The sequence below is a fragment of the Rhinolophus sinicus genome, chromosome 14, assembly GCF_057876585.1.
Source record: "Rhinolophus sinicus isolate RSI-liver-muscle chromosome 14, RSI-T2T, whole genome shotgun sequence".
Taxonomy (NCBI): domain Eukaryota; kingdom Metazoa; phylum Chordata; class Mammalia; order Chiroptera; family Rhinolophidae; genus Rhinolophus; species Rhinolophus sinicus.
Window position 1 is genome coordinate 40574403 of NC_142514.1, and position 27162 is coordinate 40601564.

At 39.8% G+C, this 27162-nt stretch overlaps 1 protein-coding gene across 2 annotated transcripts in view; it reads right to left on the minus strand.

Moving 5' to 3' along the window:
* FYB2 (FYN binding protein 2) overlaps positions 1-27162 on the minus strand; it is a 96850-nt gene that overhangs the window by 9260 nt on the left and 60428 nt on the right. For both annotated transcript variants that reach the window (XM_019742549.3, XM_019742548.3), the window contains exons 6-15: positions 24235-24269; positions 21193-21224; positions 17698-17794; positions 14827-14986; positions 10107-10221; positions 9953-9993; positions 8379-8442; positions 7189-7287; positions 4887-4915; positions 3375-3435 (exon numbers count right to left, since the gene is read on the minus strand). In XM_019742549.3, the coding sequence (XP_019598108.3) occupies positions 3375-3435; positions 4887-4915; positions 7189-7287; positions 8379-8442; positions 9953-9993; positions 10107-10221; positions 14827-14986; positions 17698-17794; positions 21193-21224; positions 24235-24269 (733 nt within the window). The remainder of the gene's footprint in view (positions 1-3374; positions 3436-4886; positions 4916-7188; positions 7288-8378; positions 8443-9952; positions 9994-10106; positions 10222-14826; positions 14987-17697; positions 17795-21192; positions 21225-24234; positions 24270-27162) is intronic.

The window sequence follows — 27162 nt, forward strand, 5'->3', positions numbered from 1 at the left end:
GAATGTGGGTCAATATTCCCCTTACATTGCTGGCGAGAGTGTGAATTGGTACAACCACTCTGGAAAACAAGCTGGCATCTTCTTATGAATTTGAATTCCCTATATAATTTCCATTTCTTTCCCCTTCTTGGTATATATATCTCCTAGAAAAATTCTTGCACATGTTCAGAAGACAGGAAAGTTGTAGTGGTACTGTTTGTAAGTGCAAAAAAATTGGAACTATTGTAATAGCCACCGACCAAGAGAATGAAGAAATAAATTGTGGCATATACATACAATGAATATTATAGAACAGTAAAAATGAGTGAATTACAGTGGTGAAAAAAAAGGATGGATTTTATTTGAGTAAAGTTGCAGAATTCTGTATTCAGCATACTATTTTTATAATATTCAAATCCCAAATGACACTATATTTTATCATGTGTTTGATAACACTATTTTTGTTTTAACAGGAAATGAAACACACCGTTTAGGAGAATGGTTCCCATGGGGGGATGGCAATGAGAGAGGCTCGGGGATGAGCAGAAGGGAGGGAAGCCAAGGCATCGGTTATGTTCTAGTTCTGAAGTCACGTGATGGGTCCCGGAGAATTTCTTTTGTCATGCTTTACAACTTACATATGGTTCTTATTTTCTTTTGACTTTTACAAATATTATATAATTTACATTGAAGAAAAAGAATTCATTCTTAACTCTAATTTGATATTCCAGGGTCCTCCTCCATTTCATGACAAATTACATCTCCTGCTTGTAACACCCTCTTTCCTGATCATATGCCTTATGGTCCAACAAACTTGCCCAAACATACATTTTCTATTTATACAGTTGCCCTCTTCCCCTATATCCTCCCGTTCTCTCTCTTCTTGATCCCCAGTCTCCACCTGTCAAAATGTTACCTATACTTCCTGCTTCAACTTGGCACAGAGACTTTTCTGGAACCCTAAATAATGGAAATGGCTACTTACGCTGAGCTTCCAGATTACTTTGTACTTTTTTTTTTTTTTTTTTAGCAGGTGCTTGTTAACTGACTTAACAAATTATGTTTTGGTATGAGGCCACATGCTATCTATAGATTGGAAAGTCACAGTCCCTCCCTACCTCAGGGAGTTCCCACCTAGAGGAGGAGACAGGCAAGAAGCAAGACCAGTACAACTATGAGGAAAATGTTCTGATAAAAATGGGGTTCTTAACCCAGATAGATAAGGTCAGACAGGGCCTCCTGGGGAAAGTAAAATCTGAATTCAGTTTTCAATAATGAGGACTAAAATAGATAACCAGGCAAAAAGCATGACAAAGTGCTACATCTAGAACCATTTTTTCCGTAAATTCTCACCTTTTTATAGAGGTCTTCCCCAACCATCTACTCTAAAATGACTATCGGCCCCCTCCCAATACACACACCCTATGCCCACTGTCTTTCAAAATATCCAAACAACCAAATTCCAATGTGAAATTATAACTTATTTTTTCTTATCTGTCTCCAATCAGGCAGGAATAGAAATTATATCTGTTTTCATTGTTGTATATCCAACAACACCTAACACAGTGCCTGGCACACAGTACATGCTCAGAAACATTTGTTGAATGGAGCAGGGAAACTGGAACAAACGAGAAGCTTTTGAAATGCTGGCCAGCTTGTTGAGTTCAAAGAACACTAAGTAGTATATAGTACGGATGGAACCTAGGAATGGTGGGTGAGTGGGGAGTACAGGCGAGGCTGAGAATTTGCTACGGTTGCGTCATTAATCAATGTTATGTCTTCCTAAGCAGTTTGGATTCATTCTGAGAGTGAGGGACAACCACTAAATGTTTTTTTTAAGTTGTTGGATGGTTGGATTTGTGATATGATCACATTTGCACTTTAGAGAGTGGAGAATAATCTGAAGAGATGAGATGGCCGTTTGGGAAGTGTTAATAATCCACCTGAGAAACAATGAGGGCCTGCATTGTGGGTGTGCAGGAGGGATGGGGAAATGGGAATGTTTGGAGAGTTATTGGAACAGAAGGGGGTGCAGGGCAGGAGAGGAGGCAGAGTTAAGGACAATGCTCAGGGTTTGGGTTTGGGCAACTGTGTGTTTATTGAAACAATCGCCAATATAGAGATTAGAAGACAGAGACCATATTTGAATGGGGAGGGTTGAGATTAGGAATTATTATGGAATTCTGAGTTTCAAATAGAATTATTCAGCAGGATTACTAAAGTGGAGGAGAGCTGACCTCAAATGTAAATTTTGATATCATTACCACAATGATTATAATTAAAGCCCTAAATGTGGATGAGATCATTCAGGAACGTAATAAGGAAGAATAGAACTGAAATAGGAAATCTGAGAAACACATACTTTTTAAAGAGATGAATGGTAGCGTTAGAACTGAGACACACGCACACAAAACCAAAATCAAATAGGAGTAACAACCAAACGTGAGGAATAAAAAATAGCGATAACATGGAAACCTGGGGAAAAGTTAATGTTTTTTTTTCCTTTGAAGGATAGCATGTTTTCCCCGAAAATAAGACTTAGCCGGACCATCAGCTCTAATGCGTCTTTTGGAGTAAAAATTTATTATATTATAAAAGACCGGTCTTATGTTATTATTATATTATATTATATTATATTATATTATATTATATTATATTATATTATATTATACCTGGTCTTATAGTATATTAAAATAGGAACCGGGTCTTATATTAATTTTGGCTCCAAAAGACGCATTAGAGCTGATGGTCCAGCTACGTCTTATTTTCGGGGAAACATGGTAGTCAACAGTTTAAGATATTATAGAGAAGCTAAGTAAGATAAGGTCTTAAAGGTATCCACTGGATTTAACCAAGAAGTTGTTAGTGACCTTACCAAAAATCAGTTCACTGGTATAAGGACAGAAGCCCAAAGGCAGTGAACTTGGAATGAACAGAAGAGACCTTTATTTTTAGCCATTTTATTGAGAGGGAAAGGGCAGAGAGGTAGCTAGAGAAGGGAACCAAGTTTTGGGGATGCTTTCTTTTTTGATAGAGTACAGTTATTTAGTCTTTGAGAACAGAGGTTCTATCAGTGCTTGCTATTTTCCATGGTGTCTTATACATAGGAGGTTATTAAATAAGTGTTTATTGTGTTGAAATAAATTTCAAATCTCTAGATTCAAAGATAAGAAACAGATTCTAAAGCTTCAGTGACTTTTGAATCACCTACCACTGTTAGATCATCTGTGTTATTTATTGTTTTCCCTTTTTAGCCAGGGGAATATCACAAGGTGACTTTTCATCCAGTATCTAAAAATCTGAAGATGGCCCTCTGACCATATTTAAAAATTAAAAAACACACACCAGAAAATGAGTTAAATAGCAGGGATAACCAATAAGGTAAATTGACTTACTGTGATTCTTTTTCATTTATGTTCACATCATCATGGATAATAACTTCCTGAGACCTAAATTCTAGGGGCAAGATAGGATAAAAATAGTCCAGTATTAGATATGATTTATACAATCACTGGCTCCTCAAATTGTACACAATTATCCAGCTGTGTCCCCAAGCCTGTTTTATCAAAATCTGATCATAAAATACAGATAGGCTGAAAAGATCAAAGAACAAAAAGTCCTTCATTTGGAAAGAAATTCAACTGAGGGATTAAAAAAATTGATGTCCGAATATCTCAAACACACATACATGTATTTATTTCGATTTGATTTCATGCAGATTTCCAGAAATATGAGTTGCTGAAAGAATCATTTTTTAGACTAAGTTTCTATCATCCTAGAACTGCACAAAGATATCATCCTGCTAGAATACTGAGAGTGTTTTTTTCCTAATTCCTAGGGAAAATAAAGTTTAATAGAATATTAATGTTGATTTTTTCCATGATTGTTATTTTAAATGATTGGCAAACTACTTTTATTATAATCGTGCATAAAATTGACTCTGACTTAGTACATGGTCATAATTAGACATGTTCAGTTTAGGATATTCACAGTCCTTGGTGCTCTACATAGAATTCTCTAATGTTCAAGTGATTCACCACCCGAATGAGTCTGAGACCTGGCATAATTATTCACAACTCATATTCTCTTATTCATAAATTTGGATGGGGGCACAATACATACCTATTCTAAGTTGGCTTTTTTAAAAAAAAACACAGACCAAAGATATTTTGGGAAACCTGTAGTTTTACCAGGTTTATATAATCTTCGTTGATTATTTAGTTCAGCATTATTTAGTTCATATTTGTGGAATGTGCTATACATTTGAACTGCCAAGTCAGAGTGAAATCAAAGTAGCCACCATGGTTAGAGATCATAAACAAACACCAACAAACAACAAAACACATGGCCCTTTTTAATAGACAGAGTCAACTTACTGAAGTGCTGAGAGCATACTATGCGTCATCCATTGTGCTAATTTGTGCACTATTGTTTTTATAGCACAGCAAACAAAACATTGTCCAATGACCCACCCTTGATTCAATTAGTATGTGTACTGCAACAGGATCATGTTTAAATTATGTCTCAATGAGCGTGATGTGGCTGTCAAATCCTTCAAGAGGCTGTGTGACCTAATGTCAAATGCACAAGCCTCATTAATCAGAGAGACTTGAGTATAAATCCCAGGTCACTAAAGTAGAGATGTGAGGCCTGGAGCCTCTCCCTAAAAAGGGATGATAACATCTATGTCTCTGGGATTTAAGAGGCCTGGTATATGGTAGGCCTTGAGAAAAGTTACTCATCTTCCCAAAACTCAGTATTACTATTGTGTAAAATTTCATCTTTGATTTTGATGTATACTTCTTCATTAAATGTGGAGTGCAGGAAGGACTACTACTGCTGTTTCCCTTCCCTTAATGTGCCAATGCTGAGTAGTTTTGTGCCAGTAATAACTAAATGTCACTTACCTAAATCAGGCAGCGAAATGGAAAATGCACTGTTGATTGACAAAAGATGTAAAAGGTTAAGGGGAAAAAAGCCGTATTCAGAATAACGGATTGATGACTAGGTTTCTTGATACAGATGCTTCTAGGCAAAGATGTGAAGCAAACCTTTCCTTGCAGCTTTGTTCTGATCACCGCCTCCCTTGTAAAAATCAGCTTATTTACCCTTTGTGACCACCTATACCTGGTTTCCTAACCAGACCACCTCAGGCTCTCCTGCAGCCCTGCCCTTCTCCATCCACGAGATTCTGTTTCTCTCTTCTAACATTCCAAGATGTCAGTCAGATACAAACAATGTGGAATGAGTATGATGAGAGAGAATAACTTTCCGGTGACACTGAATCCTGCTTATTTAATATGCATAAGCCAAAGGGATGACCTGAGGGGAGAATTCCAGGCCTGGTGGAAATGGAAGATGGTAAATTGTTAAATGGGAGAGGACATTTGGCCCAGGTAGATAGTTTGGTTCTCCTCAAATCTCACAGTTAAAGAGATCACCCGGAAGGAAGTATGGCGTGGTAGAAAAAAAAAAAAATCCACGTGTTTTAAGCAATGATTTCAGTTCAGTTCTACAGGTCTTTTGTAGACACTCACCATGGGCCAGGCTCATGTGCTGGGTATGCAAAATGATCAGAGTTCCTGTCCTGAAGTAGTGTGGGATTTAGTGAGGGAGACCAAAAGTCAATTAATACAACACCCTGTGATGAAAACCTAATAAAGGATGTCCAAAGGAGCAGCGCTTTCAGGAAACCCTTCTAACCTTTATGTAAGCCTCAGTTTCTTCATTTCTAAAACACATCTCAGCACCTTTCTTACAGAGTTACTTTTGTATTGGGTGAGCGTTCCTCAGTGAATGTGCCTGGGACAGAGCGAATGCTAAATGATCCCTGCTCTTAGTGTCTATAAGACCAGATTGGATGCGGCCAGGATCATGATATGGAGGATGGAGTACAAGACATATATGGTCATGGAGGCAGAAGGAGTATTCTAACCTGGATCCAATTGTTTTTTTTCCTTTAAATTTTTTTTTTCCAATTCTAGTTGACATTCAATGTTATTTTATAGTACTTTCAGGTGTACAGCATAGTGGTTAGACGTTTATATAATTTACAAAGTGATCCCCTGATTAGTACCCACTTGGCACTATACATAGTTATTACAATATTACTGACTATATTCCCTATGCTGTATTTTACATCCTCGTGGATCCACTTTTTAAGGGACTGTAAGTATCAAGCTAATAATTTTTGTCAGAAGCATCTAATCTACTAAGGCCAGGATCTGCCTTTACGTCTCACTGACCACCGGAGCTAAACTAAACTCCTTCTTTTTCCATGGTCAGGACTGCAATTTATAAGCCCCATATTCTGTTGGATCTCTTGGTAGATCTATAATCAACAGACAATTAGACTTAAAATCACATAACTTTGAAGTTTTATGATTGAAAAGAACTTCAAGGTGGAATAACATATAGTAATTCCACGTTAGTATATGTAATGACCTTGGGCAAATTATCTTACCATCCCCTGTCATCATAAAATACAGATCAATATGTATGTCTTTATGACTCTAATGATAGATTAGGGAGAGAAGTACCTCCAGAGACTACTCAGAGACTTTCATTGTAGGCAAGAGGAAACCTGGGCTGATGGGTGCAAAAGGGAAGTGATTTGCCCACGTTTACACATTGAGTAAACAGAAGAGCTGACACTAGAATCCAAAAGCTAGGCCTCCCATCTCTTTGTTATACCAGTGAAAGTGTAACCTTCCCAAACATTGGTAATTAGCCAGCTTGATCATGGAGGGTCCTTCCAGGTCTAACTTTGAGATAACATGGACCATTCAGCTGAAAAGTTCATCTACCCTCTCCACACATTTCCTTTCTCAAGAGAGGCAAATTAGAATACGGAAGTGTAGATAAATAAAACCACTGGAACTTGTAGGATAAAAAGCATAAAAGGACATAATAACGTAATGCTTAGTGATAACATCAGGAATATATGCCAAGGGTGATGAGAAAAGTTTCCATTCTGGACTTTGCTTGATTAAGACTTTCTCTCTGCCCTTCTTTGCAATCTTTCCTCATCAGTTTTTTTCAAAAGGGACTTTGTCACTTTTTCATTAGTGTCTGGGGGTGTGGTTCACTCAAAAATTGGCAAGAAGGAGGTGGGTGATAACCAGGGCCTTTGGTTTAGTTTCTGATCTCCGCTCCACTGTTTCTGAAAATAGGATGGAGGATATAAAGCTGTGGAAAGGGACTTTTTACCTTAGATTTTCTTTCGACTTTGTTTTCTTCATCTGAAATCTGTCCTTTTCTTTCTTGAAGAATCTCTGCAGTCTTTTAAATGCTTCTTTTCCATCTAAACTAAGGAACCAGAGGATATAAACATGGCATTTGAGAGAGGACTAGAGATGGAAGGCTGTGGTAGTAAAAAGAACTAGCGGCTTCCATCTCATTTCCGAAACACACCCCACTCAAGCAAGAGCAGGGAAAAGCCTTGTCAACTTCTGTGCTCTACTTCTTTGTTTTGATGTCTATATGAAGTAGCACTTACCAGGCTGCCACAAAGGGAATTATGATATTTCAACAAAAACTTTCATCTACTCCAAATGGTCTCTATTCTGCAGCGTTTATGGAGCAAAGTCTTCCTTTTAGAGAAGATGACTCAGGGAAGCATAGTTTACAAAGTATACTAGAAATCGCAATTATTTCTAGTATAGTATATAGGAATTGCTGGCTCCTGAAATTCATGCCACTGAGTTTTAATTTACGGAATGATATAATGCAACAATGGTGGTACATCGACTGGCCAGTTGATGAATACAATTTTTCCAAATATGCTCTTGGGTTTTTTGGAGGGAGGGGTAGGGGGAGGGGATGATACACCCATATCATCCCACCCAGCATGAGTCCCCTTTTTTCCCCTTCAACCTTCAAACTTTTGCTTTTCACCTCTGTTTTCCTTTTCAGAATGTACCTCTAGTAACTAAACTTGACAAATAATGCCCACTTGAACAAATATTATTTTTGATAACGCTGAATTTTTAGATGTTAAATTAAGCCCAAATCCCAGTGACAGTTTTATTAACCTACAAAGACACAGGTAAGTCATAACCATTGATTTCTTCCTGGAAAAGTACTATAGCATTGAAGCAAGTTTTATTAACATTTACTTCTTCTCACTTATTTTCTAACACAGTACCAAAATCCTCTGCTCTGGGAGATAGACATTTTCTCAAAAGAGAAAGCAATGTGATTTGAAATTTAGCATATGATTGTACACAATTACAAGACCCCTCTTGATCACAATGTAGTGTTACAAAAGCTTATTTCTATTCTCTATGCAATTTCTCCCTAAAGATGGTGGGGGCAAGAAGGAGAGTCACTTCTTAAATTGGTTTTCCTAGACTAACAGGAAATACCATTAGCTAGGAAGCCAAGAAAGAGAAACTCACTCTAATTTTGGGTAGTTGCTCTTCGTTCTGTAGACATCTTCATATATTTCTTCACTATTTTCTTCTGAAATTAAAAAAAAAAAGCTTTTTTCATCCATTATAAAGACAGTAGTTCAGATTCATATTTAACAGAAAATTATCGGCTACCTACCAGGTGCGGATGTACTTTTATCTTTCCCTTGTTTAAGTAGATTATATTGAAACACATGCACATATTTTTATAAGTATATGGTACAAATAACTAAACATCTATAAAATTAGTATGCACAAACAAAAATAAACATTTGCTTCCACCCCTGATTCCAAGTCTGATCTGTTTTAGTTAATAAAAGTTGGTTTACCAACAGATCCTTCCTTCTACCCTCCCCTTTTTGCATATATATAATATATAACAATCAGAGTCTACTAAACATCAGACATTGTGTTGAATTCTGGAGAAATAATGAAGAATCAATATGTTTTGAATAATCTTTCCCTTCGTAGCATGGCTTTAGCCTAGCCTAACACGTAAGCTTAATACACACAGATATACTTTAAGTCTACCCTGACAATGGAGGATTTTTAAGGTCAAAACTTGACTCTCACACAATGAGTGCAGGAGAGTCACTTAACTTCTCTGTGCCTCAGTTTCCATTTTAAAATGAGGTTTCTGTGTTTAATGAGCTCTGAGATGTTTCACCGTCTGAAATTCTGACGTTCTGTGAAGGACAATAGCAATCAGAGTAGCATTTGCTTATTCCTTCTCCATTGTATTTTCATTCATTCATTCAACAACTGTTTTAAAAATATATAACATCTACCTGTCATTATGTTAGGGGCTAAGGAAAATGGTAAGCATAAAGAAGGTAACCATCTAGGAGGGAAGGTAGTCATTAGTCAAAGAATCCCATAAATATAAAATTATAATTCTGACAAATGTAATGAAAAAGAGGGTTGAAACTCTGAGATTGAACACCAAGGAGAATATTCACGGGGTGCGGGGGGGAGTATGACTGAGCTGAGCACAGAAGAAAGGTTAAGAGTCACATAGGCAAAAGGACACAGGGGAGGAAAGAAAATTCCAGAAAGTGGGAGTAGCATAGGCAAACACCCTGTGGTGGGAACTTGACAAGTCAGAGGAGCTGAAAGGTCAGCATGACTGGGTCTCACACATGAAGACTGAGTATAGAATAAGAGAACAGGCCGCAGAGGTAAGCAAGGGCAAACCACTCAAGGCTGTTAGACCATGTTAGACCATGTGAAGGTCGACTGTGAAAGTACTGGGAAGCCATGAAAGTGTTTTAAGTGAAAACATTCCTATAATCAGACCTGCATTGTGACGAGATCAGGAAGGAAGCAATTTCACAGTGAAGTTGCTTTTTTGCCACAAGAGCCCCATTACCTTCATCTTGACCTTCACAATTCTAAATGCATTTATTAGCACATACCTCAGTCTGCTTCCCTTAGCTGGCTACCACCCTGTCCAACTGCTATTGTTAAAAGTATGTATAAATAAAAGACAATTTATCACTAATCAGCCGTAGAGCACTCAGCAATTCCTACTGGCCATTTCACAAATGTCTCCCTGTACTTACCACTATCTGAGGCAAATGAGTTAGAGAAGTCCGACTTTGATCTGTGGGGAGAAAAGAAATAAAGATTCTTAACCTGTTGTCTTGTACCCCCTTAAAGTCTCACCACATTCATTTAAAGTCTCACTACACTGCTGACAGGCTGGCGTGTACTTACCCCTCTCTCCTGGGGTACTCAACATCATCATATGTCTCCTCTGAGCTATAACTTGGCTTAAAGGCCCCTTGGCCTGGCATTTCTTTAGTCATCGCCAAGGCCTCCACATACCCACCTGTAAGGAAAACAGAGAAACCCCCTGAAGAACAACTGCTCTCATAAATGCAATCACACATACCACTGGCAGTGGAGGCAAGAATAGGAAAAGATAGGTCACATGTGCCAAAGCTGGATTATACTCTTGGTGTGTGTGATCATTTGGCAAACCATTTCCCCTTGCAGAGGCTCAGGGATGATTCTCTGAGGTTGGGATAATGATAAATAACGCCTACCCTTATATGATCATGGCAAGGATTTACTACATTTTTTTTGAAGGTGCTAGTTTCCTAGTAAACTAGTAACTCCTCCCTCTTCTACAATTGCTCTTCCTCTAATGCCTGACCTCAAATGGTAAAGTCCTCCAGGGTACAGCCCTGGGGCTTCTCCATCTACCTAGATGACCTCATCCAGTTGTGTGCATTTTTCTCTTACTGGATAATTTCTTAAGACAAGTTGATTGCATACATGTCAACATACAATATTCATTAAAGTTGGAATTAGCCAGAAGATGGTTTGCCAGGTTGAAAATGTATTGGGATTATTTGCCCAAGTAGCTAGCTTGTTAAATGCAGGTGCTGGTTTATTTCACAGAGATGTAATTTTGTCATAACCATAAAACTGCCACCTTTCATCAGTTGGCATAGGTTAATATTTAGAGTGTGGGTGATTCAGAATCATTTCCAGACATGAACTAGTAATCAGAAATAAGTAGTAATATACCTGCGAAATAAGCAATAAGCAAATTGAGTTGTGTCTGTTCACTAAATTAACCAAGCAACAAGATTTTATCTTCTGACACGAAGTCAATTAGCATATAGGCCCGAACTGTCTCAATGACTGTTAGCTCCCAGAGGCAAAATAAGGTCCTGCATTTTCTTAAGGAGTTATCAGTAAATTTCTTCAAGACAAAATAAAGATGCTGAACCCACAGTCATTTAATTCTTAGTTCTGGACAATTTTTTTTTCTTTCCTAATCCTTCCTTTTGGCTGAGGCAAATGTAAAAATTTGTGATTTCATTTTAAAAACACAGACAACTCCTAAATTTACAGCTCTAACTTAGCTATCTCTAATGAATTCTAGATATTCCATCAGCCTTCATACCATTTCCATTTGGTTGTCTAAACATGCTATGTTCCCAACCAAATGCACCTTTTCTCTCTGCAAATTTGCTCTTCCTGAAGTCTGACCCAACTCAATAAAAAATGGCAACTCCATCCTTTCAATTGCTCAGGTCCAAAACCTAAAAGACATTCTTTCCTCCTTTCTCTTTCTTACCCCACCTCCAACCCACAGCTCTACTTTCACATTACATCCTGAATACAAACACATCTCAATGCTCCGCCAAGCTACCATCAGCTCTCACGCAAATGATTGCAACAAGCTCCTAACAGATGTGTAATTCATCCACTGCCTTTCTATATCAATTTTGTCAATTATTTTTTGTCTTTTTCAAATGTTTATTCGTTTTTATTGTAAAAACATTAAATATAGTTATGTTTTGTGTCTTGTAATTCTAATATCTGTAATATTTTGCAGGTTGGTTTCTGTTGTCTGTCCTGGTTTTTACTCTCTGTGGCTTGTATCCTTCTATGTTTAGTTATTGTTTTGCCTGGGAACTGTTAATTTAAAAAAAAAAATTATTTTGTGGGAATTATTTGAAACCTGGGATAAAAATGGGTTCCATCAGAGAGGATTTATGTTTGCGTCTATCAGTTGTCGGTGGGGGCTACCAAGATGGTACCACTTTAGATGCAGTTGGGTTTCTTTTGGAATACACACATAGTGTGAATGCGAACCGCCGGTGCACATGGGGATCAGCTTGTGATAGATTTTTTCCCTTCACTCAGCACCAGGGTCAAAAAGGGCAAATTTCCTTCTGCTCCATGGGGTTTATATCTTGCTAATTCTTTTTTTTTTTTTTTTTTTTTTTTCAAAGAAGTAATACGTTTATTTTTTTCAAAGGTGGCCTACTTGGATAGAAGTATAGAAAAATACTCACTTGAATTTTTTTCTTAAAACTTTCCTCTGTTTTCATACCCACTCCCCTCAACTAAGCATTTTGTGCTACTCATCGTAAGTATTGCAAAGACTTATTAATGGATTCAGCAATTCCCTTGGTGCTTTAGCAGTATGTACGAATTACTCAGAATAATCTTCTTCAGACTGTTTTCATCATGGTATAATCCCCAAATCTATAGTGACTCTTCATGGACATTATATTATTGCATGAAAACGGCATTCAGTCCCATATTCAGGGCTTTCCTGTAACTCTTCTTCACTTCAACTTGTTTTCCTCTCTTCCCTCCTTCCCCCCCCCCCCCAATACTCCAAATAATTCTATTTCTCATCTTAAGGCATTGTTTTAAAATTAAAGCTATCTCTGTGCTTTCTCATTCACCTCATCAGAACTATTAACCCCCCCATTTTTTTAAATTAAAATTTTTTTTTTTTTTTTTTTTTTTTTGTGGTAATAACACAACATCTACCATCTTAACTAATTTATAAGACACAATACAGTATTGTTAACTATAGGCTCAGTCTTGTTTGTTCTTAAAGTGTGGACCTACTTTGGGGTTCCAACTTTATACAGGCGTCTCCGATTATAAACTCACTTTGGGCCGGTCCTGCGATATGGCCCCTGTACACTGTGTGGCATGGAGTCAAAACAGGAACTCAAGGGATTCAGAACTCAGTAAAAACCCTCAGGGTGAAAGTAGCTTTGGCATTCACTTCCCAGGATCCCTGGATACAGCAGGTGTATGGACACTTTTTTTTTTTTTTTAACTATTTCTGTGATACTTCCATAAATTAAAAAAAAAATTGATCTTCACTTGTTTCTGTCAGAATCATTCAGATTGTCTAATTCACTATATTCTCAGAAACTAAAGTTTGATTTATTCTTTCATTCCTTTACTGTTTTGTTGGTAGCTCGAGTGTGCCAGACACTGTGCCAGGTTACAGAAATACAGAGAAAAATACCCAGTGGTCTCTGATCTCAAGGTGCTCACAGTATACCATGAGAGGCAAACACGTACACGACGAATTATAATGTAAGGCATGTTATAATCTTTCAGAAATGAAAATGAATGAAGAGAGCTAGCAGTTATTTAGCATATGAACCAGACTTTATGTGCAGTGATGAACAGCACTGGGGAATAAGTATAGGAGCCTCATTTGCACATGAAAGGAAGTAAATTTTCCAAGGTTACAGGAGACTCTAAAGCCTAAGATGGAAACGTGGTCATTCCGTCACTGCTTTAGTGTCATGAAAACAGAGAGGCGAGAGGAATTGTGATCCCTGGAGAGTGCGAAAGAGGAAGGTGGACTGAGGTAAGGGAGGTCTCAGAAGAAGTCACTTTTGAGGTAGATCTTAAAGGATTTAATAGGACGTCAGCAGGTAGAGAATGAACATAAAGAGAGAAGGGATCAAGCAAAATTAGAGGGGCACTTAAGCACATGCCATCGTCAGTAAACTGAGAATAGTGCAGAGAGTGTACGGGGAAGGAGGTCTGTGGCAGGGATGAGGCCAACTAGCCTAGAAGCAGATTTTAAAGGGCCTGGAGTCCATCTTATGATGGCTACGAATTTATTCTTCGTATAACTCTGATTGTAATACTTTATGAAATGTCAGTGGTTTGCTATGGCGTATTGGGCTGGAGTAGACATCTGTTTTCTTTGTCTATCCAGTGTCTACATTTTTTTCCTGATTAACCTCTCTCTTATTTGTTATGTAGTTTTGGTAGAACTGACTCTACCCCCAGCTCCAAGAGTGAGTTTGTCTCAGGCTGGATCAATCAGAGTATCACATCCCCCATTTATCATGACTGGTTCAGGAATGGCATGTGACCCAATCAGAGCCAGTAAGACTCAGATCTGGGCCTCATAACTGTTCAGATAACAATTTCTAGTTTATCTCGGGGGCTCCTAAGAGGACAGAGTCTAAGCCTGTCACTGCTAGATGTTATCTTGCCTCCGCAAGTGTAGAATTTGTCTGAAAATGGAGCCAAGCCGGAGGCTGAGCAAAGCCAGGAGTAGAAAAAGTAACATTGAGTCCTCGTGATGTGGTTTGTGTCCCTGGATCCAGCCATGGCCGGACTTCCTACTAGGTGAGCCTCCTTTTCTTTTTTTGCTTAAGACAATGTGATTTGACACTGTTACTTGCAATCAAGAGTCTTGACTAACGTGAAGGTAAAATGCAATCTGAATAAAGTCAACTAATGATATCATCTGTGTGTCAATTACTTGGGCCTACAAAAAAACCACAACAACAGGAACTGGTAGATATAAAAAGAAAGGAACAAAACTGTCAGACATTTTCTTCACAAAAACCCCTCTAAGGTCCCTATTGTGATCCCTTTTTATCAATGAAGAAATTGAGCTACAGGAATATGAAATTACTTACCACGGAACTTGTAAGTTTAGAATCTAGCTTGAACTCAGGTCTTCTGCTTCTAGATCCAGTGCTCTTTCCACCACTGCACAGGTGCCACACTAGGGCAAGTTACTTGGTACATAACAGATGTTCAATAAATATTTATAAAAGAAATTAAAATCTTGGCCGTGCACAGCTTTAAAATAATTTGGTAATGGTAAAGAGAACCAGGAAGAAATGCAACTTACATTGACCTTGGAAGTGCCTGGCCGGCTTCAGGTCCTTAGGGCAGGTCTTTGGCTGGCTGGTGTCAATCACAGTGCCCTGCTCCCTGGCCAGCATGCCCCCCCTACCTCCGTGGGCTTTCATCATCTGGATTTTTCCAGGTGTCCTTTCATTGACACCTACCTAAACACATGCAACAGGGAGAGTACTGTAGGGCTTTGACATATCTGTTTAGTTCTTTGCTTATTCATGCTGTTCTTTATTCATTCATTCCTCACAGGTAGTAATTATTTATGATTTATTTAATGGTGTTTTACTAGACTCTAAGTTTCATGAGGAGGTGCACCACGTCTTTTGTTTACATCTGAATGGCCAATGAATGCCCAGCACAGAGGCAGGCCCACAGGAAGCAGTCAGGACGTAATAGGGCAGGCTCTTTATGTATTCTCTCTCTTAAATTTTGCAATACTCGTTAGGAAAATATCATGAGTCTTCTTGATAAATAGTTTATAAGGGTCATATAGTAACTGACCCCTGGTCTCACAGTGAGTAGTTTACCGAGGCAGGGGGTGACCTTAGAGCCCTGTGCTTCTGACCACTAGGGATGCTGTGTTCCTTTTGCCTGACATTGCACCTTTCCACCTTCCATTCTTCTGCTCCTCCTCACTTCTTTCCAGTGTTCGTTAAACTCTTTCTAAAGGTGAGACAACATGCTAAGCTCTGCAATGAACGTGGTGGTTTACATGCTAGTCACGGAGACAATACCCGCCAACAATTAATTAACGTATAATGTGGCAAGTGCTTTTTCCAGCAGTATTGTTCACCGAGATGAAAACAGAGAGGAGGGGGAAGTCAATTCTCTTGGCTAAGAGACAGGGTTGGAGAAGACTTCAAAAGCAGGTTTTATTAAACCATTTTTCAGTGTAAGTAAGAGATTGATTGAGGGGCTAAAGGGACACCTAGCAGATAAATCAGCATGAGCAACGGCATGGGGTATGTGGAGAAATGTTAGCGTCCTCGTGAGGGGAGTAGGGAGGCTGATGAGGGAAGAGTTGAAGGAACGAGGGGTAAGGAGCAGGGGAAGAAAGACTGGAAATGAGTCCAAAAAGACAAGACAGAATGGGGCTGAGTTATGAAGGGTCTTTCATCCAAGGCAAAGAGTATGGGCTTTAGCTCAGTCACAGGGAGCCCGGCAAAGGAGAAACCTGACCAGATTCTCATGTCAGAAAAATCTGGAGAGACTGACTGGAAGAGATACTGGAGACAAAGAAGAAATAGAACATTTCTGGCCATCTGAGTGTTTTCTAATGATCAGATGACAATGGGAGAGGGGATGACTGTCCTTTGACTACAAGTGGACATGAGGGTTGACTCTAAGGATACACTGAAAGTACTTGGATAAAGCTGAAGTAATTAATAGCTATCCGAGTAAGGCATGGAATTTCCTGAGTGCTTGGTGGGATCTGGGCAAACTGAGAGGAGGACAGGAGCAGAGGCCTTCTTTTCAGTCACACACCCAAGAGTGAGTTTTTAAATGGGGAAAAATGACAAGAAAGTAATGAGGTCAATGTTTCCCGCTAGTATAGAGGCCGCCTTCCCTCAGTGGAAGCAGTGCATGCATTCTCTGTCCTTGGGAATGTTCCCTAGGTCTGTGGGAATCACAATGGACTTTGTATCTACTGACCAGTAGTTTATATGTGACGCCAAAGAGCGCTGCCCAGCTAGACCACCCATCACATTTACCTAACAAATTCCAAACAACCTCTAACAATACCCAAAACTCAAATCCAGTTCATGAAAGTAGGACCACGTCCCTTTGGTGGTAGCCTAACCCCATACCTGGCTCTTGTCATATGGCTAGCACTGGAGAAGAAGACATCCTGGTTTTGCTCTTTCATGATCAGTCTCCTAATCATGCTCCCCCACTTCTGATCTCTGACCTCATCACCCATTTATGGCCTTGCCCCTGCCCCCTGGCCTTGACACCAGACACTGCTCCCCCCCCCACTCTGGTCCCTGTCTTTTATAATGAATGACAATCCTGTGACTTGTGTTGATTTGTGATGCTCTGTAAACAGCCATCCTCATCCAGCCTGGTCTCTAGGCCGACACACCAGATCCGCCCCACACCACCAACTAGATGTGTGATTTACCCAAGCCCTGCAGATTGGAACGGGAACAATTGGCTATTATAAGCTATCTACACAGGTAGATATTACACAGGTATCTAGAATGTTCGGAGCACTGGTAGTAGCCCTGTTGGAAACTATTGTCTACGCCTCCGACCACCCTCATTGTTTTATAGGGGACAGTGTCAATTGAATATTGATACACACACATATACACTATTTACTATTAATGAACAATGTTGATCAATTAATTATTTAATAGACAACAATAATCCATTTCATTTTTAGGGTAGCTTATGGCTTACAAAGCACTTTCATGTACATTTCATTTTATCATCATGCTTGAGGATAGGAATGGGGATGTAATTGGGTGGGGGTTATTTTTTCTCATTTTAAAGATGAGATGACCGAGCTCAGGGACTAAGTCACTCTTCCAAGCCAGACCTTCGAGCACAGAGCCTAAGGAGGCCCTCCCTCCGGGGTTGTGCAAGTGCATGGTCAGCACCTGAGTGTTTCCTTATATTTTGCCCCCTGGGTGCCTTGCTGCACTCACACGATTCCCTGCTACATGGGTAATAAGTGGCAAATCTGAGGCTAGAGCTCAGTGTTATTTTCATGCTCTTATCTTTGATGCAACCCACTATATCTTCTGAATCTGTCTCTCTGAGAGCTGCATGTCTCAGCTTCTAAAATGTCATCCCATGAACTGATGCTATTACCTTGCTGACCTGTACTGTTTGGTCTGGAACCCTAAATCACAGATACCTTGGAAAGATGGTTTGACTGTAGATCCTTTTCTGTTTTTTGAGGTTTCCGTTCACATGGCTCTTGTTCCTTCGTTGTTTTACCTTCATATTTAGGGCTGAAATGTGAAGAGATACAAGGAAAAAAGTGAAGTTTACAGTGTGTATATGCTAGTATACCACTCAGTCCTAAATGAAATGGGAAAAATGAATTTAAACAGATCTGAGCCCTTCTTCTTCACCTTTTTAAAATTTATTTTTAATCTTTTAAAGATGAGGGTGCTAGGATCAGGTCAGCCATAGTTCCCCTGAGTTTCTGCGTGCTCTCAATGCTAGTGAACTCCTCCTTAAAATCTCCAAATAACTCCCCACTGTCTGTAGATAAAATCTAAGTCCCATCTTGATCTGGCTCCTACATTACTTTCCAACCCCATCTCCCTGTGCTCCATTCTGCACTTTTGCTCTAGTCCAGACTCTCCTAATTTGCCAAACTGACCATGCTATTTTGAGCAACTCATGCCCTTTATTTCTGTTTCCTTTGCCAGACAAACCTTCCACATCTTACATTGCTGGGAAACACAATGCCCTTTTCAACTTGTCTAAATCATCTTACCTCTGAGGATCTTCCCCTGATTCTCCCAAGCGGTCATACCTTCTTATCTGCACCCCCAACTCTTTGTCCTTCTGTCTTGTATTGTAACGGTACTGTCTGTGGATTTATCTTCAGTTCCTCCATTTGGCCTTGTCAACTCACTAAACATCAAGTTCTAAAAAGGCAGGACGCTCTTATTCATGTGAATATCCCCAGTGCTACTGCTGTGTAATCCATGGTAGGACCAGCACAGCACCTGGCACAATGCTCCCTAATGAAAAGAAAGACTGCACGTGCCAGGAGGTAGGCAGCAGTTGCCGTGGAGAGAGTCAAGGCGGAGAGTGTAATGAAAAGACTCAGGACCCAGGACAGAATGCTGGGGAACACCAACACCCACGTGAGAACTTCTGTATCTGGCATTATAGTGAGCTGGAAAAGTTCTACAACCACATTTTTATGAAAGGCAGAGAAAGAAGAGCCCTCAAAGAGAATCAGAGGTGCTCATGAAGGAAGGAGAAACACCAGGAGGGTGCTGTTCTGAAAGACAATGGAAAAAGTTTTAAGGCGTTTCATTCCTTCATCTAATTACTGAGCACTCTTGTTCATCATTAAGGCCATTGATTAATTCTCCGTGATGTACAGGGGCTGAGAAGTGAGGGCTGGGTCTAATCCTTTCTCTAAAAGTCTAAGATTAACCTTTCTACAAATCACATTTTCTCATTTATAAATGAAAGGTCACCATGCCAATCTCCACGGTTGCCATGAGAATGAAATGTGATAAAAATGTCGAAAGCCTAGCATTGTTTATGGCATGTAATGGACCCTTAATAATGATTGGTGTCTTTTTCTTCATCAAAACATTTGCTGAGTTAGAATTATGCAATTATTTTGTTCCCATTGCACATTGCTGATATGTCTTCTAAAGCATTTACCCGCCTGGTTGATGTACATGTCCTGTGTAATCCATCTTCTTACCCCCCCAGGCTTTGTGCAGTAATTTCTACAGTTGAATCTCCATAAATAATTCTCACATTAAACATTGTGACTTCTAGGACTAATACTATGGGGAGAGGAATACATCATCTCTGCTTTGAAACTCTTTTGTGGCTCCCCCTGACCTATAGAAAAAGTCAGGATATGTGCCATCCAATACAGTGGGCACTTTCCACATGTGGCTACTGAATGGTTGAAATGTGTCTGGTCCAAATTGAGCCATAAGTGTAAAATACATCTGGATTTTGAAGACTTGGTATGAAGAAAAGAATATAAATACCTCAGTAATAGTTGTTATAAAGATTACATCTTGAAATACAATATTTTGGATATATTGGATAAATAAAACACATTGTTAAAATTAATTTCACCTGTTTCTTTTTACCTTTTAAAATATGGCTGGTAGAAAAAAATTTAAATGACATGTGGTTTATGCATATTGTTATTGGACAGGGCTGGTCTAAATGATAAATCGGGGCGCTCAGGCCCTCCCGGAACCAGCTCTGCATACTTCTCCAGTTTTGTTCCTGCTACACTTTATTATGCTCAAGCATTATCACACTGTGGATTCCTATGCCGGCCTCATTATCTTTGCTTACACTTTTCCTTGCGCCTGGGACCTACATTCCACCATTTTCACCTGGCCAATTCCTCCATGTCATTCAAGATTCAGCTCAGTCATCACTCTTCAAGGAAGCATGCCTGGAGCCTCACCTCTGTGTTTTTACAACTTCCATAGCAGTCATTATATTATGTTGTTATTTCCTGTTTACGTGCTCATTTCTCCCTCCTTCAACCACTCCAGCCTTCATGTCCATCTTGAACCAAAAGTAGGACATGTATTGTATTCATTTTCATATCTCAGAATCTAGCAATGTCTGAACACAGTAACAGCTCAATAAATGTTGAACTCAATAATCACTTGACATGTGCCTGCCATGTGCCCAGCCCTGTGGTAGGTGCTAACGTGTAACTACGGGGCTCATGAATTGAATTGGGCAGAGACATGAAAGGAGCCCACCCAGCTGAGGAGCGGTTCTCCCATGACCCAGTTTTTGGCCTCATCCGGGAAATTTGGATACTTGTTCTCCAGAGCTCAGCAACCATGTTTATTCTAACGCATTAAAAATAACTCAGGGGGAGAGTGATAGCCAGCAACTCAAGAGGCAGGTGAGAGCACCACTATGTGTTAAGGCCCTGCTCTGGATCAGGGAGTACAAGATGTGGCAGCAGTGCCAGGCACAGGAAAACACAGGCCCTACCTAAAAGGAGCTCACAGACAAGAGGGTGGGGAGGACAGTATAGGTGAACGTGCATGTGAGCAAACACGACAGACAGTGACATTAGTGCCCACATAGGTGTACCTTACCGTGGTCCCCCAGGGAAGGGACTTGTTGGCTACTTCTCATTGAAGGAAGAGAATCAAGGAAGGTTTCTTATCAGAGGGCATGTTAGATGGTCAGTACAAGTTCTCCAGATTATTAAATTGGGGTGAGTTAATGAGTTAAATAAGCAAAGGCAAAGAGACTTGAAACAGCATGGTATGACTTGGAAATTGTAAGTCCTTGGGTAGTCATGTGATTGTTATATACCTGCTGGATTGTGTGACTCTCCCTGTAATCCGAGAGCCTCTGAAGGTAGTGGCTGGACCTCCATCATTGCAACAGCCCCAGTGGCTAGCAAATGACTGGCACATGCTGGGGACTCAGTGTGTGCTGGGTGGGAGCAGTGTGGGCTGGAACAAGGTGAGAGGGTTAGCATCCCTGAGCACCTTCTGCACCAGGAAGCTTGCAAGGCACTGGTCTGGGGGTGGGGTGAGGGATGAACCAGGTCAGGCACTGGAATCATAGCTGGCCCATTGAGGAAAAGTAGCTCAGTTGTCAGAGGGGCAGTAGCTGGGTTAATGCTTTTCCTTTGGAACATAAAACTCACCTAAGTTCTTGATGGAGAAAACTCTTCAAAGGCTAAAAGTAAAGAAGAAAATGGTCATTTTCCAAAATATACCCTAATTAACTGGGTCTCTGTTTGGTTACAGATCATTAGACACTAGACCAAAAGGTGAGGTGGGTGAGGTCTCAGTACATAGCAAAGGTAGACTCTGACCACAGAAAATTCTATGAACTGTTGCCAGTGGGGCTGAAGGTTGTCAATCCAAAAAGAAAACTAGCTTTTCTGAAGTTACGGTGCCTGCCAGGGGGGATGTATGATTTAACTTAGAAAATTCAGTTGTTCTCTGCATAACTTTCCTGGAATGCATCTGTAGGGTAAAGGACTTTTAAATCATAGGAGGAAACATGAATTTGTGGTATTCGAGTAAAGTTTCAGTGGGCAAATTCGTGTGCAAGTCATGCTGGGAACTCTCCCTTTCTGACTGTGTATCCTCTGATCAAAAATCCGCTCTCGCATGGCCTCGATTTGACGCCATTAAAATTATGTCCCAGTGACAACAACATAGCCTCTCATTTGTGTAGTGCTCACGTATTTGATGCCATCCATTATGCGGAGTCTATCCGAGAACCTGAGACAACAGAGACTATCTCAGCATCCAAAATGCTGCCACATTTGTCCAGGTCTACCAGCTCATATACTCTCCTTTGAGGAGAGCTCTGCAGGCCTTCATTCAAGGACTACTGGTTTTTATTTCCTATATAATTCTAGTAAATAGGATGACAAGTCAGACAGACCTTGTTTTATCTCTCTGTTAATTTACAGGAAACTTAATCTCTCTGAGCCCTGAGTTCTTGCCTATAAAATGGAAGCAGTGGCACCAGTTCCCCAGGTTACACTGTGGAGTAAGTGCTACCAGGCACGCACAGGTGCCTGGCACACAGCAGGGACACGCCTGACCACATGAGACACTCACTGCTAGACACAAAGATATTGACAGGAGAAAGAAATGATAATTGTCAGGAAACAGAAAACAATGACAGCAAACAGATTTGTGGGGGTTTGGTGCGAAGGCAGCTACTCTGAACACCTACAAGGGCCCAAGAGCATCTCATAAAAAAAGTTTGGATGGTCCCCAAGCATCCCTTATGTTTCAGGGTACTCCACGTCATCAAGAAAGGGTGACGTCAGAGGCCACCCACCAAGACTAAAACTACTGAGATGAACATAAACTACGCCTGTATATTAAAAGATTGAAAAATTAAAAATACTTTCATGATTTTTTTTATTTTGAATGGGAAAAAGTTCAGTCATTTGGAAAGTTCACTGGTGCAGAAAAGTTTATTTGCTGATGTTGCCAGGTAAGTGAGGCATTTTAATAAAATGTTTGTACTCTCATTAATAGGTGTAATAATCATTTATAGTTTTCTAGCCATAAAAATGTATTCACAAATGAACAATCCTTTCCGATAAACATGAGAAAACGAAAGCAGATATAGCAGTAAAAATATTACTAAGGGTAACGTCTGAGAGTTTACTGCCTATGTTTTCTTCTAGGAGTGTCATGGTTTGGGGTCTTAACGTTTAAGTCTTTAACCCATTTTGAGTTTATTCTTGTATATGCAGTAAGAAAGTGGTCCAGTTTCAATTTTTTGCAATTATCTGTCTAGTTTTCCCAGCACCATTTATTGAATAGACTGTCTTTACCCTAATGTATATTCTTTCCTTGTTTGTCATATATTAAATGACCATATAGGCATAGATTTATTTCTGGGTTCTCTATTCTGATGAGAAAGGTGAAGGGATTGAGAAGTACAAATTGATAGTTGCAAATAGTCATGGGGATGTAAAGTACAGTATGAAGAATATAGTCAATAATATTGTAAAATCTATGTATAGTGTCAGATGGGTACTAGACTTATCGGGGGATCACTTTATAAAATATATAAATGTCTAACCACTATGCTGTACACCTGAAACTAATATAAAATATTGAATGTCAACTATGATTAAAAAATAGTCACAGGGAAATAAAGTACAGCATAGGGAATATAATCAATAATATTATAATAGCTATGTACAGTGTCAGATGGGTACTAGTATTATTGGGGTGATCACTTTGTGAGGTATACAAATGTCTAATCGCTATGTTGTTCTGTACGCCCAAAACTAATTAAAAAGAAAAAGGAAACTGAAGCAGAAAGATGAAGGATGAGACGAAATGTGCCCAGTGAGAAAAGAGTAGAACCTTAACTGACTCAGCTACGTCAGGTAAGTGCCTACTGTGTGCCAGGTGCTGTAGTAGGTGCTTACCTCCCTTGTCTGACTTAGTTTTCTCAACAATTCAGTGAAACAAGTATTGATCCCCTTTTGTACTGAGCATCTACTACTGCAGATACAGTAACCACAAGGCATATGCTTCTTGCCCTCATGGGGAATACACCATTTTACAGAAGACGCAACTGAAGCTCAGAGAGGTAAAATGCATGGAACACATGCCAGGCACTTCCTATTAAGCTATTTACCTGAATTTACCTTATATTCATTCTCACAATGACTCCAGATGTCAGTACTTCTGTTATCTCTATTTTGCAGGTGAGGAAATGGAGGTTCAAGGTCACAGAGCCAGGAGCTGGGATGGAGACCAAAGATTCCTGCTAGGGACCTTAATCAAGTTACTCCATTGCCTCCAAGGTGGTACCTAGCACCATGTCAGCCAGGAGCCCAGAAAATGTGCCTTCGAGGGCCTGGTCACTCTCGTGAAAGCATGGGATATACAAATTTGTCTTGTGCCAAAGAACTCTTCTGTCTGAAGGGACAGTTATTGAAGTCCAGTTGGTGCTGGCCACCGTAGATAAGGGGTTGGAAATGGATTAGGACCATCTGCTCCCATCCCGTCACACATTTTCTGTCTCTGACATTGCAGGGCTCAGGCTTCAGAATTTCAGCAGCTGGAGTCTGGACTAGCCTCAGAAATCAGGGGTAAACCAAAAACAAAGACCTTTCTTCCCTTGTAAAAGAAACTACTTTTGAATCAACTCTGTACATGTTTCATTTATAATTTCTTACAAAGAGAGGAAACAATACCTTTTGGAGTTCTTCAATTCCAACTTCATAAGTTGCTAAAAAAAAAAAAAAAGAAAAAAAAAAAAGAAAAAGTTATTTAAGGCAGTTTCTTCTAGGACCCATTTCTTATAGTCCCCAGGATTAAAGCAATTACGAACGTTTGCAGAGTTCAGTTTTCTCAGCTTTCATAACATTGATGTATGTGAGGCTTTGTCTAGGTGGCTTGGGAAATTCTCGGGTCACTGATTATGGTTTTAATTTCTGTGGGGATTTCCAGGTGGAATGTACAGTCAATGAAAACATTTGAAACAAATTTCAGTTTCCTGTTTTGGTAAATGTATTCATACTCCGGGATTAAGAGAAAGCACTGAAATTTAGTGGTAGTGAAACCGGAGGCCAAACAAGTCCGGGGCTCAGCTCATAGAATAAGAATTTATTATCAGAGCACCAGTGGTCTGAGAAGGCAGCAGGTTAACGCCTCCAAAACTGCCTTCACATTCCCAGTCTGGCTTGGGGTGTTTAAGGCAAAAATCTGGGCGTTCCTCCAGCGGCTGTGTGATGGTTGGGGTGGGGGAGGGGTATCTGCAGGGAACCTTCCCTTGGGCCATGTGATTTTCTGGTAGAGTCCGTGACCCAGGAACGATGATGGGAGTAGCCTGGTAGACTATTGAGATTGTGATCGATAAGCCTAAGGGTATTAATCACAAGTTTCAGGGTAATTTTGTAAAACTGGGAACTGGGTGGGACGGGACTTTTGAGCTCAAGCCACAGGAGGAGGATCTATTATTGTTTAAGGGAAGGTGAGGCCAGGGACGCAGTGAGGCCTCTACTATGGGGGTGCCAACCGGGCCCCGTTTCAGTAGTAATCAGAAAGCAAATTTGAAAGGGAAGGGGAAGGACAAAAGGCCAAAGAAATCTATTAATAAATCACACTTCAACAAGATGGACTCCATTGCATGCCTAAAAGTGTTTTGCTCCACGTGTGCTTGGTTTACTCAGTACAGCTTGAAAAGTCACCAACCACCAACTAAGGTTTGAATCCCTTTTGATATTTCCAGTAGTTTTGTGGATTTCATTTAATGACATGATGACAATCTTAATTATTAACATGAGTAGTAGCAAGAACTTGGGTTCAAAGTCCAATCCTGCCACTTCCTACCTGTGGGACTACGGACATATTACTTTTTTTCCTTTGAACTTCAGCTGCTCATCTGTAAAATGGGGTCAATTGGTACCTGCCTTAGAGTTAAATGGGGAGATGAAAGGAGATGATATAAGAAATATAATATACCTAGCAAGTTACCATCGTATAGAAAGTGATACGTTTTTCAATGAAATTGCTAATTTGATTTTTCTTTGCTTACAAGTTATCTATAAAGGTTTTCCCCCTGCTGTTTAGTGAATATGTGTGCATAGCAAGTAGGACTACCCCCTCTGTTTCTTTTCTCTTCTTTGCTGCTAGAGTCCTGAAGCTTTGGTTCAGAAAACTGACCAAAGAACATGTTGCATTTCCAAGCCATTATTATTCTAAACTTACAATCCATTAATGAAGTGAATTAAATCCTAGGTTTTCTTTAGGGACTTTCTGCATGTGATTGCTGACACACAGACCTAAAATTCTGTGTGGATGATTAACAATATGTGCTTTAACTTGGGTAATTATACACTTTTATTTTCACCATTTTTAAAATAAAAACATTTTATTCTGCTGTTATTTGCTTCAAAAACTTTGTGTAGCTATTAATGCATTTTAAAATACTGCTTATGATGCAGACTGCCTCATCCATTCCAGGCATGGATTCTTTTTTCAATTAAAAAAAACTTAATATCCTCCTCCCTCCTCCAATTTATTTACCATATATATATTTTAAAGAATTAACAAATCATGGTCTCTTTGCTTCTCCTTGCCACCTGGGTGGGGGGTATTTTTATTCTGTCTCAGAAATAGGGAAACCAAGGCTCAGAGAAACCTTACTTGCCAAGGCTAGTTGGAAGTGTTCCCAAGGTTGGATCAGATTGGTCTCTCTAACTCTCCTTCCAGGGAAGCAAACATCCTTTAATGAGAAGCAGCATAAAATTATGGAAAGAGCACAGATCTTAGAGGCAGTCTGAGCCCGGTTCACGTTATAGCTCTACTAAATATTACTTGCGTGACCTTACACAACTCAATCTGATCTTGAGTTTCACATCTCTAAAAGTGGTTAATGAAACCACTATGTTAACAGGGATGTATACAGAGAACCTAACAGAACTGCCGCCCATGGTAGAGGCTCAGTAAATCCTCGTGTTTATTCTGGCACCAATATTTGTGCCTTTTGTAGAGAAGAATTTGCTGATCCTATAGGCAGAACAGACATAGAAACTTGTAGAAATGCTATGAGTCCCTACTTCTGCTTCTTCCCTGACAGGGTCTCAGTTTTCACAGAAAGGTCTGAGTTTTTTCAGTGATACCAGAGGCAGGAAGATTTGCTCTGAACCAGTGGTCAGATCCATTAAATGAATTCTCTGCTCCCATTCAGGCTAAACACAGGGGCCTAAATCTCATGGTCTGTTATCTCCCTCTCCACACACAGAGTCACCAGGGGACTTCAAGAAAGATACTACAAGAAGGGAGATGAAGTTTCTATAGGAGGACAAGGAAGAAAAAGAAATCACCCTATCTTGATTTTTCCCTCTCACATATTGACAAAAGGCTAAGCATCTCAGTAGATTGGTGAAAGAGAGAATAGAAGAGGGTACAGAGAAGGCAGGCACTAGGAGTCGTGAGATAGCATTGATGCCCAACTGGATTTATTTATATTTTTAAGAGACTAGACGGGGGGAGGGGGGAAAGAAATGAGATGGTAAAGCAGCATGGCTGTGAATGTTTAAACTTACAGTGAGCTTGGGAAAATACAATTTTTGACACATTTTCATTCCACACAGGGTTACAATATTAATTGGCTTAGC